At 37.3% G+C, this 14620-nt stretch overlaps 1 protein-coding gene and 1 long non-coding RNA gene across 6 annotated transcripts in view; one reads left to right on the forward strand and one right to left on the reverse strand.

Annotated features, from left to right (window-relative positions):
- Positions 1-14620, forward strand: part of COLQ (collagen like tail subunit of asymmetric acetylcholinesterase) — a 66516-nt gene that overhangs the window by 6245 nt on the left and 45651 nt on the right. For 2 of the 5 annotated variants that reach the window (XM_058179848.1, XM_058179850.1), the window contains exon 2: positions 9413-9558. In XM_058179848.1, coding sequence (XP_058035831.1) covers positions 9413-9558 — 146 coding nt within the window. Of the gene's footprint in view, positions 1-8901; positions 9154-9412; positions 9559-9588; positions 12387-13183; positions 13269-14620 lie in introns of those variants that run through there. The other 3 variants (XM_058179851.1, XM_058179849.1, XM_058179852.1) reach the window with 3 other exon arrangements.
- LOC131196706 (uncharacterized) lies at positions 1678-8490 on the reverse strand. The gene is made up of 2 exons (XR_009154805.1): positions 6835-8490; positions 1678-2428 (listed from the first exon to the last, which is right to left on the reverse strand). It is a non-coding gene; the product is annotated as an uncharacterized LOC131196706 (long non-coding RNA).

The raw sequence follows: 14620 nt of genomic DNA on the forward strand, positions 1-14620 counted from the left end.
GGTAAAAATATTTATGTATGGGTTTTTAATGTGTTTTTTTCAGTGTGTTTTCTTAGTTTTTGCAATTGAGCTGATTTCTTACTGGCTTTGTAGCAATTTTAAAGAAAACCTGCCAAATCTGCTTTCTCATAGAACTTGGAGACAAACTATTTTTCCATTGGTGGGAACTCTTGCATAAATTTGCTCTTAGCTCGTCAGTTGTTCTCCCATACTACAAAGGTTATACCACTAAAGCTTCCCCTGCTGTTTCTCTATTGCTTTAAGGAGGAAAGGGGCTCAGCATTGTGAAGGCTTGTCAGTTCTGCAGTTCCTTCTTCCTGTTCTGATCCACAGACCCCTTGTCAAGAAAAACCCTTCTTTATTTATCTCTTGTGAATTATTGCATTCACCTATCGAAAAGTCCAGGCAATAGTCCTTCAAGAAGTTAATTGCAATACAGACCTTATCAGTTCCTTGCGATAATTGCAAGGCCCTGAACTCCCAGCTGAATGGCTGCAAATTAAGTTCTGGCAAGCAGTCTTTGTGACACGAAACACAATGCGCTAAATCTTCAGAAATACGAACTGTTGTCTCCTATGACAACCATTCCCTTTCCTTCTATTTATTCCCCAGCCAGGGAGGGGCATTCAGCATCCATGTGTGCTACCTTGTCCTTCGTTGTTCACCTTTCCTAAATGCTCTGCGCATACATGTATCTGGAACAGGCCACAACTGTTCTTCCTCCTCACCCATATCAGCCTCCAAAGGCAGCTGCCCCTCCAGTGGCTGGAAAATGTCGGATGGTCCTGGCTCTATCTCTGTGTCCAATGCAGAGCATCCATCAGAGCCTTCCCCAAGTTCCTTGTCAACTTCCTCCTCATCCAGGCCACAACACTTCCAATGAAAAAGTTCAGATAATGTGAAATGTCAAACCAAACAGAGGCTGGATGTGGTGGTTCTGTTCTAGTCAGCTGGAGAGGGCTTTGATTGTATGAAGTCATCTTTTTGAAATTGGTGGTGGTATGGATGGTTGCCTTGAAACTTGAGAAGTGTTTCTGAAAATGGGAGGGGGGGGGACAATTGGAAGTGGAAGAAACCTGTACTTTATTTTAGCCTGCTATGCAATTTATTGAGTCTCAGGTCTTGCAAGAACACCACAAATTCTCTGTTGAGGAATATTCCTCAGTGCCGAGGAATATTCCTCGGTGCTCTTTCCATCAGTGTTTCTGGGCCTAGCATTCTTTGTAAGCAGGATGATTTGTTGGCTTGTTTTTTGAAATCAGTTGAGTCATTTCTACAGTAAGACAGAATGAGACACACATATCTGGGAATAAATTCTGTGTGCCATGGAAGGATAACACAATGTTACTTAATTTTGTTGTTTTGTTATTAGATGTCATGAAAGATTTTTGTGACATTTTAGGTCTCAAGATAATTTGCTTGGCTTTCAATATAGTTAGGTGCATTAATACTAAACAGAGTTCAAGACACTGCAATACTCATTATATTTCCCCACCTCCACTCCTTGAAGTCTGGAACATTTCACAAATAAAGATTGTAGCAGTAATTTTATGTTTCAGAGTTTCCAATATAATGTGCATTACTTTTACAGTTTAGCAAAGTAAATCAGTTTAGTTGACTCTGCAGTTAAGCCGAGCTTTTTTACTTGCTGCTTCGTAAGTAAATAGCTACAGTAAATCTGATTGTTTAGCAGATACTGCATTTAAGAGCTTTTCTTTTATTGAACCAGTAGGAAAAAACCCCAGAGAAAATAAGAAATTGCACATTTGCAAACAGGCTATGTGGGGCTGTACTTGAAGAGTACCTAATCCAGCATTGTAGCAATGTGAGCAACAATGGGCATGCTTCAGTATGTCCATTAAACCTTGCTGCTTCATGAGCTGTGCCAATTGCTGGTTTGCTTCCAGGTGTGATTCAAGATGTTGGTTGTTTTCTGTAATGCTCTGAATGGCATAGGGACTACCAGTTTCCCATAGTGCCTTCAGTTGATTTGATCTTCTAGGATTGAAGCTTCAAATAATGTCATCTCTTTGGACTATTGAGTTTTGGATGGCCTTCTTCTGTTGTTGTTCAGAAAGCAGTAAAGACTTGGCTGTTTACTCAGGCTTTTTGTGAGGGAGAGGCAGACCCCTCACTTCATCACACTTGCCATTTTTTATATTTTGGTTGATCACTCAGTCAGCCAGCTGTTTAGATTAGATCTGACATTTTGTCCACCTGTTGAGTCCCTCCCAAGGATGTAGGATAGGCAGATGTTGTTGTTTTATAAAATTAAAAGGTATTGTCAAAAGATGTAAGCTGTTCCAAGTCAAGCCTTTGCAATTGACTGATAAGGATTTTGTCAACAAATCTATTACTGTCGGTACTATCTTTGCTTTCTTCAGCTCTTTCACTTCTCTTCTGCTATCTCCAGTTGTTATCATAGTTTCTATAGAGAAAAATATGCATGTGTTTAATAAAAGGCATTTCACTGTGTCAGAATAAGTTATAACTAAATGATTTATGAGCTCCTCAGTAGAGTTTTATGTCATGAAGGCTTCTGATTATTTAATTTTTCAGTCAGACATAATCACAAAACTATTTAAAACTAAGGAAAATCTTCTGTAAAACAGGGTATGTGGTCCCCTTATTTCATCTGCTGACCCATGAAAAATTTGGTTAGCCTGTTGCAATTATTAGAGAGAGATTCATTCATACATTCTTGTTCTCATTCTCTCGCGCTCTCTCTCTTTTGTTTTTAAAAAAACAAGATTTAGGAAGCATCCTATTACCTTGCTATGCTCTGCGTGGGTTCCACTGCAGATTTCATTTCATCATGATAGCTGGAAATTATTTTTTATCAAACTTAGAAAGCAGATCTTAAATACTTTGAAGATTATGTAAAAAAACAACAATGTCAATCTGTATTGTAAACTGCAGCAGTAAATAAAATAACATGTAGGAGCTACTTACGTTGTATAAACTTGTGTACATTCATAGTAGAGTTAGTAATTTAGGATTCTAGGTCATTATGTTACATCCTGTCAATATCAGAAAAAGATTCAATCCACAATTATAGTTTATTGGGGAGTCTAAGAGGATTTAATTCTATTTATTTATATCTTTGGGTTTGTTTTTTTTTAAATTTGTAGGTGCCCATCTCAAACTGGGTGACACTGGGTGACAAACAATCATAAAAACAAATAAAACACAACACAAGAAGAAATATAATAAAAATAGTAGCCAATAGATATTACAATCTGTTAGTGTCAATGCAGCCAGAAAGCAGAGCCCTCTTGGGGCCTCAATACTAATAACCAGGTTTTCTTAGTCTTCCAAAAAGCCCACAGGGTCAGAGATATCCCAATCTCAGGAGAGACAATATTCCAGAGGACAGATGGTACAGCAGAAAGGACACATTTCCTGATCCCTGCCCCAATCTTCCTTCTTTAAATTATAAAATTTATTACAATATTTCAAAACCTGGTAAGTCAACCTGTCTGTGTCTCAGGTCTTGCTTCTTCAGATCCTGTCCTGAAAGCACTTTGAGAATGGGGGACAATTTCTAAATGGTTATGAAAGTTTTGTTGAAGAACTGTTTACTCCAATGTCAGTTTTAAAATAAGGGATTGTACAAAAGGAAAACAATGAAACTAGTGATTAAAGGACTACATAGCCACAGAACTCACAAGGTATTTTGAAGTCTTTCTCCCTCTCCCTTTCTCTTTCTCTAATCTCGTTATTAACATAACATAATAACCAGTGATAGGATTTAGCCAGTTTGCACCACTTCGGGAGAACTGGTTGTTAACTTTCTGAGCAGTTTGGCAAACAGGTTGTTGGAAGAAATCATTAGGGCAGAGAACCGGTTGTTAAATTACTTGAATCTCACCACTTATAATAACAGAGTGGGAAGAGACCTTGGAGGTCTTCTAGTCCAACCCCCTGCCCAGGCAGGAAACCCTACACCATTTCAGACAAATGGCTATCCAACATTTTCTTAAAAATTTCCAGTGTTGGAGCATTCACAACTTCTGCAGGCAAGTTGTTCCACTGATTGATTGTTCTCTCTGTCCGGAAATTTCTCCTTAGTTCTAAGTTGCTTCTCACCTTGATTAGTTTCCACCCATTGCTTCTTGTTCTACCCTCAGGTGCTTTGGAGAATAGTTTGACTCCCTCTTCTTTGTGGCAACACCTGAGATATTGGAACACTGCTATCATGTCTCCCCTAGTCCTTCTTTTCATTAAACTAGACATACCCAGTTCCTGCAACCGTTCTTCATATGTTTTAGCCTCCAGTCCCCTAATCATATTTGTTGCTCTTCTCTGCACTCTTTCTAGAGTCTCAACATCTTTTTTACATCGTGGCGACCAAAACTGAATGCAATATTCCAAGTGTGGCCTTACTAAGGCATTATAAAGTGGTATTAACACTTCACGTGATCTTGATTCTATTGCTCTGTTTATGCAGCCCAGAACTGTGTTGGCTTTTTTGGCAGCTGCTGCACACTGCTGGCTCATATCTAAATGGTTGTCCACTAGAACGCCAAAATCCCTCTCACAGTTACTACTATTACTTACGGGACTGCCTGCTGTTACCTTGTGCCTCCCACCGACCCGTACGCTCACACAGAGAGGGCCTTCTCAGGGTGCCGTCAGGGTGCCGTCCGCCAAGCAATGTCGGCTGGCGGCCCCCAGGGGAAGGGCCTTCTCTGTTGGAGCTCCTACGCTCTGGAATGAACTTCCCCCCCGGTTTACGTCAATTGCCTGATCTTCGGACCTTTCGGCGTGAGCTGAAAACGCACCTATTTATTCAAGCGGGACTGGATTGAAATTTTATTGGGGTATTTATGTTTTAAGATTTTAAATGGTTTTAAAATTTCGGCCACATTATAATATTTCTTTTTAACTTCTTTTTAATGTTTATATATTGAATTTTTACTTGGCTGTACACCGCCCTGAGTCCTCCGGGAGAAGGGCGGTATAAAAATCGAAATAAATAAATAAATAAATAAATAAATATTGAGCAAGGTACCACATATACGGTACCTGTGCATTTTGGTTTTTTAGCCTAAATGTAGAACCTTACTTTTTTCACTGTTGAATTTCATTTTGTTAGTTAGCGCCCAATGTTCAAGTCTGTCAAGATCCTTCTGTATCTTGAGCCTGTTTTCTGGAGTGTTGGCTATTCCTGCCAGCTTGGTGTCATCTGCAAATTTGTTGAGTTCCCCATCTATCCCCTCGTCCAAGTCATTGATGAAGATGTTGAAGAGTACTGGACCTAAAATAGAGCCTTGGGGTACTCCACTGCATACTTCCCTCCATGTGGATGTAGTTCCATTGAGGACTACACGTTGAGTGCGGTTGGTCAGCCAGTTACGAATCCATCTGGTGGTGCTGCTGTCTAACCCACATTTTTCTACTTTATCTAGTAGTAGGTTATGGTCTACTTTATCAAATGCTTTGCTGAAGTAAATTATATCAACAGCATTCCTCTGGTCTACTAATTCTGTCACTTTGTCAAAGAATGCAATGAGATTAGTCTGGCATGATCTGTTTTTGACAAACCCATGTTGGCTTTTGGTTATTACTTTGTATGCTTCTAGGTGTTCAATGATTCGTTGCTTGATTATCTTTTCCAGAATCTTCCCCGGTATTGAGGTCAGGCTGATAGGTCTGTAGTTTCCTGGATCTGTTTTTTTTTCCTTTTTTGAAGATGGGAACTACATCAGCTCTTTTCCAGTCCTCTGGCAGTTCCCCTGTGCTCCAGGATCTTTGAAAGATATAGTTCAGTGGTTCTGAGATCTCATCTGCCAGTTCCTTCAGAACCTTGGGGTGTAATCCATCCGGTCCTGGTGATTTGAACTCATCTAGGGTAGACAGGTGTTCACTTACCATTTTTTTTCCTATTTTAACCTGTGTTCCTAATCTGTTTTTTGTGGTGCTGTTTTTGATAGGTTGGATTGTTTTTTCCTTTTGTGTAAAGACAGATGCAAAAAATGAGTTAAGTAGATCTGCTTTCTCCCTGTTGCTTGTCACCTTCTTGCCACTTTCTCCCAGCAATGGGCAAATTGTTTCCTTGACTTTTTTCTTGTTTTTAACATGTTGGAAAAAGCGTTTTTTGTTATTTTTAACTTTTGTCGCTAGCCTTTGTTCGTTGTGAGCCTTAGCTTTCCTCACTTCATCTTTACAGGCTCGGGCTATTCTTTTCTGCACTATTTTCTTCTCTATTATTGCATTTCTATTTTAATCCTCTCTCCCCTCCCCCCTCCTTCCTTCCTTCCTTCCTTCCTTCCTTCCTTCCTTCCTTCCTTCCTCCATCCCTCGCTCCCTCGCTCCCTCGCTCCCTTCCTTCCTTCCTTCCTTTGTTGATGTATGTATCCAGGCAATGTTCAGAATTCAAAATATTTTTGAAAACAATAGCCTAGGGTGATATATAAAAACAATAATGAAATATAATAGAATAAATTCAGTTTGGTCTTGCTACCATTGGCTCTCAATTTTCTCCCACCCACTTAAATTTTATATGAGAGCCAGTTTCATGTAATGATTAAGGCACCAGGATAAAAACCAGGAGAGTGTGAATTTTAGTCCTGAAAGATTGATAGTGGATGGATGGGTGGATGAATGAATGATGAATGGATGCATGGATGCATGAATGTATAGATAGATAGAGATGTTAAATAGATAGGGGACAGATAACAATTGTAAAATCAAACTCTTCCCACAAACTTAACTCCCGAGGTTTTTTCCTGGTAATTTGAATCCTTTCTTTTTAGAAGAAGGCAACTGTAGAAAATGAAACAGAAGAACTGAATAAGACTTCTTCCTATCTGATGCGAAATGAAATCTTACCTTATCTGTTTAGCTTCAGAAGTAGAAACTGTTCAGTCAAACTGTCCATTTTGTCAAACACAAAATATTGAAGACATAAAAGCTGCAATAGAGATTATGACTGCAATATAATAGCTGGTAAAACAATGCTGGGGATGTTCCAGGGGAGAGACTTCTTTGAGTCAGGGAACTTCGGGTTTGATACTGAGCCATAACAAAGCTAGGAAACACAGAGATGGTGCCAAAAGAATGAGTATGTCCCACAGAATGAATCATGGACCTATTATTCAATGGTCTTTTAATAGAAACCCTCTTGTTTGTCTTGTGACCCACTGAAGTACAATGTGCTCACTCACTTACGTTCTCTTGTGAGAATCCAGAATCTGCTAAGCTGCGTCACTTATTGCATGAGTGTTTCAGATGGAATGTCTGAGTAGGATTTTTCATGGTTATATTATTTACCATGTACAATCCTTATAGGAAAACAGGCACCAGGAGTTAATTTCTGAAAACTGAAAAAAGGATGGACAGATTGCAGGACTGTATGGCAACAATACAACTTTTCCCAATGAGGATGCCCTGTAGACATGTCATTAATCCCCAAAATCTCAAGTCAATCTAGCATGGGAATTATGAGATCCACATACCTGGAAAACATCCAGATCAGACAAAACAGCTCTATGCTTATATGAGCATGGCATATCTGCATTTATTGATAAATTCTAAGTGTGGTGGAGGTGCACTAAATACATTCATTCCAAAGGCCACAAATTACAACTCTAGAAGGGCAGACTATTTTCAGAATTATAATAAATCTCCATCATAATATTAAAAGTAATGGTTACAAATGCTATAGCTGGGTTTAAATCAAAAGAATGTACTAGTGGAAGTGGAGCAGAGAATTGTTTCAAAGCTATTGGCAACGTTTACTATGAAAAGAAATTGAGTTAATTTGGAAGGCACAGAAATATAGTGGTAAAGAAGGAATTAGTCAAATCAGAGAAGTATAGTATGTGGCTTAACTTGTATTTTACTTTTCGAAAAAATAACCATTAATTTTAAATTAGCACAAGGACAGTATCATAGGTTTTTGCTAAATGTCTATAGATACACTGCCTTATTTTACTATTTTTCCCTAATTATAATAATACACCATACCTAGAATAGCTAGGACATCTCTCCCAGGATGGGCTCTGTTATACTGATCTCTTGCTGACAATATCATGGAAGGTTCTTCCAAACAGGGCTTCAGCATCACTTCCAGGTTGACAGATTGTGTTCCCTGTGCTTTCACACCACACCCTTGTGGAGCAGTGGAACTGACTAGTTTTGAAGTCAGATGTGCCTCAGAAAAAAATCACTAAAAACAAATTTTGAAATTAAAATGTTGTCTCTGGGATGTGAACATTCCTAAGGATATGAATAATTATAGTGGAAAATTATGTTTATGTTAAAAAGTATGCTATATGTTTACAGGAAATATATGACTGGGACAAGCAAGTCCAATTACATTTTAAATCCAACCGCATGTATTCCCCGTGTGTGTGCCTCGAAAGACACAGATTAGTCTAAATACTAATTGTACTAATTAGTACTAATTAGTACTAATAGTACTAATTGTTTTTACTTTGGCTGTAAACCGCCCTGAGTCCTTTGGGAGAAGGGCGGTATAGAAATTGAAAAAATAAATAAATAAATAAATAAATAAATAAATAAATAAATAAATAAATAAATAAATCTCTTAGAGCAAACAAAAGGAACTCAGAGTAAATCTTCAACACTCTGTCTGCATACTTCTGCTTCTTGGATCAGTAAATCATGAGGTGCTAAAAAGTCAGTGCCATTAGATTTGGATAACCATTTTAAAATGATAAAATAGAGTTAATGGTTGTTTCTTTCATTCTGCTTCTGGCTATTTGTTCCTTTCCTCATAGCTGACTAGTTGCTATTTGCACACTAAGCTTGTTAAACAGAGTAAGGGTAGACTTCGTCAGTCATTCTCAGAATAATTGGCCTTGTGTTTTTTTTTTAAATCAGTGATGGAAAGGAATCACACACATAAGACAGAGAATTGAGGGGAGGTGGAGCGAAATAGCAAGAAGCTGGCTACTTGTGGTGATTTTTGCCCTCCCATATTAATCAGCTGTTAGTTGGGTCATCCAGAACAACTCTGCATCTTGTGGGTAGTTCTGAGGAAAACAGCTGTGTTCTGTTTTTGATTGATCCCGATGCTTTGAAGACCAAAAATGATAACTGAGCAGAAGTGTCCAGACATAGACAAAAATAAAAAAGAAGAGAGATTTGAATGGTGCAGCAAAAATATTTTAAGTGGTGATCTTGGTGGGTGAGTGGAATGACAAACTGGCATCTACTTAAAGCAACAAAGACATTGGGACTATTATTGCCTCATTCCTATATCTCATTATCTCTGTCATCTCTATCTCTATATAATTTCAACACAGTTTTAATTATTTTAATAATGTGTGCAAGTGTACCTTTCTCCAAATACAATGAATTATATTACATTTGTGTTTCATGATACAGTTTTGTGAGAGTATAAATGGAGCTCATCAAAGACCACAATTAATCTCTCCAACAGCCCTCCCTTGTCTGGACCAGAAGAAACGGATCAATACTAACCGAGGATGCTCTTTTATCGCTCTTGCTCTTCCTCCTCCTCCTCCCCCTCCTCCGCCACCACCACCATTATTTCCTCCACCACACTTCACACATGGGTGGGATTCTGTAAGTATAGATTTTAGCATATATATTTTCTTACCTTTTGTTAGAAACCACCAGATCATATAGCATAGGGCACTATGGAATTCTAATTAAAGTAGATTAAAATCATAATCTGGTAGCTACTGTACTTATCTGGGAGAAAATTGATGGAATTTAACTAGATTTTCTTCTGAGCAAGCATGCAAGAAGATTGCATTGTGATTCTTTTTCAAAAGCATTATATATTTTAAGTACATTTCAGAACAATAATATAATACAATTGAAATTAATAATTTTGATATTAAAAGATTTAATTGTAGAACTGTGAATAAAATAAATGCAGATTTTAAAATTAAGTGATGACTTGGCAAAAGCTTCTTTAACAAAGTTGTAATCTATAACTTTATGTCAGCTGTCCAGCAGAAACATTTGCAAGAGTTGCAATGCAGTTCTTAATTTTGCATCATGTGGTCTGGTTCTGGTCCTATACGAAATTCATGCCATCCTGACTTATGTTTCCCCTTGATTTTATTTGTATTTGAAGATTAAGCAATATGGCTTCAGCCTCTGCATCTTGGGGTTTCAAGCCAACAGAATATTTATTTTTGCAACCTGCCTACTTATCCATTGCCCCATATTTAGGATAACGCGCATGTCTTATGAAGTAATGGAAAGTGATATATGGCTTCCACATATTAAAGAGCATAAGAAGACAAGACATTCATAATGAGAGACATTATGTTGTTTCCCTTAAAGTCTGGATGATTGCTATCGATCAACTATTTCCATCTCATTGTAAGCCAAACTGTTTGTGCAACAAATTTTCATCTGTCTGTAAGTCCTATAAACCAGGGGTCCTCAACCTGCAGGCTGTGACTACAGAACTGGGCTGTGCAAGTGGGTTACCATTTACACCGAACCATCCCTTCCCCTTCCCCGCCCTGTGTTAGGCCATCAAACTGGAAAGATTGGGGATTGCTGCTATAAAATTCAAGTAGAAGAATTTGATTCTGTGTCACAAATCCTGATGTTTAAAGTGCTTCCAAACAGGTCTCACATAATACTACAGGTGTGCTATAATTGCTTGCCAAATTAAGTGGAGCATAATCCTATGTCAAAAATGATGGGATTGAGTACTCACTTCAGCAGTACATATACTAAAAATAATGAGATTGAAAGAGATGAGGAAATGGAAGGTACCAGCTCTTCTAATGGACATCATTTAGAAGAGTGCTTTAATTTACATCTCCTTCTTTGCATGTAAAAATACAGAAATTGGCAGGATTGACTTGTCAATGGCCACAGGATTACAGATTATTTTCTGCCCTTTTCTCACCATGCTCCATTCCACTCTGTTTTTATTCATTATTTACAATAAGCTTCTCTGTGTTTTATTATTCTTTTGACAATGGGCTTTTCCTTTGAATGTTGCACTAGGTGTGTACATGGAATGGAGATGAAGGGTAAAAAACAGTCAAGATAGTGGACACAATCATGTCATCAAAGCCCCGCCCATTTTTAATGTGTATTGCCATCTTACTTTTTTACTTCCTCCTTGTGGACACCCATATTGCACTTTTTTTTAGGAAACAAAATAGTCTAACTATGCTACTATAATACCTGCATTATCAAAGTGTTCCCCCTTCTCCCTAGTCCCTTGTACTCCTGATCTTTGCTATTTAATAGGAAACTTTAGGGAGAATCTGGAGGCCTGCCAAGACAGGTTTTTCCCCTTGTAATTGTGAATGGAGGAGGGGTTCTATTTTAATTCTTGACAACAGCTGTTAAAAACAAATGAATGGGCATTTCATATGTATTAACTCAATATAAATAGTTTTATCCTGTTGTTTTGTACTACAGTATAACTTCTGGAAGATAAATATATATTCAAAACCACTGGTACATACATACAGTACCAATGAGTCATAAAGTAACATTTATTATAGAGAAAACTTGAAGGGTTTTACTTAGTTGAATTGGCAAGGCTTGATTGACAGGTAGAGAAGCTGGGTTTGTACAGGTTTTTTTTTCTTATATGTAAATCTGTTTCTATCTATCTATCTAATCTATCTGTCTGTCTGTCTGTCTATCATCTACCTATCTATCTATCTATCTATCTATCTATCTATCTATCTATCTATCTATCTATCATCTATCTATTTATCCATCCATCCATATATCTCATCTTACATCTTACTTTGGGGGAAATGATGTAATCTTAAAGACAGGGTCATCTTCATTTCAGATAGAATAAGTTGATTAGATTCAATTTGCCATTCATAAAAATGTAATTTAATATCTGTATCTCAAGAGTGCATAAGCATCAGGCTTCTAGATGTAAAAATAAATAAATAAGTCACAAATCAGAAGCAAATAAGGATCCCATGAAATTGAATTAGAGTATGTATTTTTATTGAAATATCAAGATGTTCCTTTTTGGACAAAACGTCCCACAGTACTACCCAGTTTCTAATAGTTGCATAAATCCATTATATCATGTCACATTTATTGGAGGACTTCCCAACCTTTGTATGATATTAGTTTTAATGTTTCTTCATCACAACATCCTTTCTAATTGACTGCCATTATTTCATTGCAAGAACATGATTGCGACTTAAACAGATTTAATCTACCCTCTTCCTTGAATTCCTCCTAACATTCCATGAGCTGCCCTAGAACTCTGGGTGAACATATAGAACACGCAATAGTATAGGAAGAATTCTAGCAACAAAACCAAGAATACAATGAATTGCCATAAAAATCAGCATAAAGAGATCAATATTTCCAGTGAGGCTGCACCAAAAGAACTTTGTGCTAAGAATATATGATGAAACAGACAAAATGTTAAAAAGGTATCAGATTTATGTAATTACTTATCAAGCACATCTAAATTATATTAAACCAAAACATCTTTACAATCCCAAAGGCATGTCACAACTTTTGAGCACCACTGATGTTTGGAATTTGAAAGTTGAAAAATGTGATATATTTTCATGCAACTGAGTTTGCACTGAAGAATCGTAATAGTGTATCCTTTTTCTTTTTTCAGTACATGTTCTATATTGACCCATGATATTTCAATATCTCTCTCAACAGTAAGACGAGTGGCATTTAATTTAATAAATAAAAAATAAATAAAATTTATATGCAAAATATAAACTGTATAGGTAACTTCTGGCCTGTGGGCCCTATTGGCTGCTGGATGTTCCCCATATAGCAATAGTATTTAGACTGATATAGCACCCTATTGTGCTTTGAAGCACTTTCTGGGAGGTTTGCAATTAGAAGCATTATTTACATATTGCCCCCAACAATCTGGATCTTCCTTTTACTGACCTCAGAAGGATGGAGGGCTGAGTCAACTTTGAACCCTGTCAGGATTGAACTGGGCTTGAACAGAGTTTGTCTACAATACTGCACTTTAAGCACTGCACTACCACGGCTCCTATTATCATCCATTCTTCTCTGAATTTTTCATCTATCTATCTATCATCTATCTATCTGTCTGTCTGTCTGTCTATCTATCTATCTATCTATCTATCTATCTATCTATCTATCTATTTTAAAGTGTTGAATCTTTTTCTGCAGTTTACTGTTTCAGAAGGAAAAGGATAAGCTCATCATAAATTGTTTCAATTTCTATCCTCAGAAAGATGCTATATGGCACTGCACACCAAAACAACTAGACACAAGGACAGTTCTATCTAACAAAATGAAATTCAACAGTGAAAAAAGTAAGGTTCTACATTTAGGCCAAAAAAACAAAATGCACAGGTACCGGATATGTGGTACCTTGCTCAATAGTAGAAACTGGAGGTACCGGATATGTGGTACCTTGCTCAATAGTAGTAACTGTGAGAGGGATCTTGGAGTCCTAGTGGACAACCATTTAGATATGAGCCAGCAGTGCGCAGCAGCTGCCAAAAAAGCCAACACAATTCTGGGCTGCATAAACAGAGGGATAGACTCAAGATCACGTGAAGTGCTAATACCACTTTATAATGCCTTGATAAGGCCACACTTGGAATATTGCATTCAGTTTTGGTCGCCACGATGTAAAAAGGATGTTGAGACTCTAGAAAGAGTGCAGAGAAGAGCAACGAAGATGATTAGGGGACTGGAGGCTAAAACATATGAAGAACGGTTGCAGGAACTGGGTATGTTTAAGTTTAATGAAAAGAAGGACTAGGGGAGACATGATAGTATTCCAATATCTCAGGGGCTGCCACAAAGAAGAGGGAGTCAAACTATTCTCCAAAGCACCTGAGGGTAGAACAAGAAGCAATGGGTGGAAACTAATCAAGGAGAGAAGCAACCTAGAACTAAGGAGAAATTTCCTGACAGTTAGAACAATTAATAAGTGGAACAACTTGCCTGCAGAAGTTGTAAATGCTCCAACACTGGAAATTTTTAAGAAAATGTTGGATAGCCATTTGTCTGCAATGGTGTAAGGTTTCCTGCCTGGGCAGGAAGACCTCCAAGGTCCCTTCCAACTCTGATATTATTATTATTATTATTATTATTATTATTATTATTATTATTATTATTATTATTATTATTATTATTATTATTATTATTATTATTTTCCTGAACGCCATCACTCTGCTTAACAACTAATTCCCACAACACTGTCAAATAATTTACTGAGACTGTATTACTATTATTCTTGTCTTCCTTACAAATATCTATCTCTTCCCGCTTATTACTATAATCATATTGCTTGTATATTTCAATTATATTATTTTTATTTGTTTCCTAGTATGATTTTATAGCTCATTAGTAACCTTGACTATCACTAAGTGTTGTATCTTTTTATTCTCTATGAATGTATTTTATTCATATGTCAACTTGCTTAGTGTTCATCATAATTTATGACTCTAATCCCTGGCTCAATTACGGTCGTAAATAGAGAACTACCCTGTATTCCCAACATATGGTAGCTGCTTTATTGGGAGATGCTATTTCTGGGAGCATCTGCTACTTGCAATTTGTGCTACAAGCAGGAAGGTCTATTTTGGTTGAGGAAGTTGTGTTGTAGAAAGAAGGTGATAACAGCCAGATCGAAATCCAGTGTAGTCTGATATTC

Source organism: Ahaetulla prasina, chromosome 4, assembly GCF_028640845.1.
Source record: "Ahaetulla prasina isolate Xishuangbanna chromosome 4, ASM2864084v1, whole genome shotgun sequence".
Lineage (NCBI taxonomy): Eukaryota > Metazoa > Chordata > Lepidosauria > Squamata > Colubridae > Ahaetulla > Ahaetulla prasina.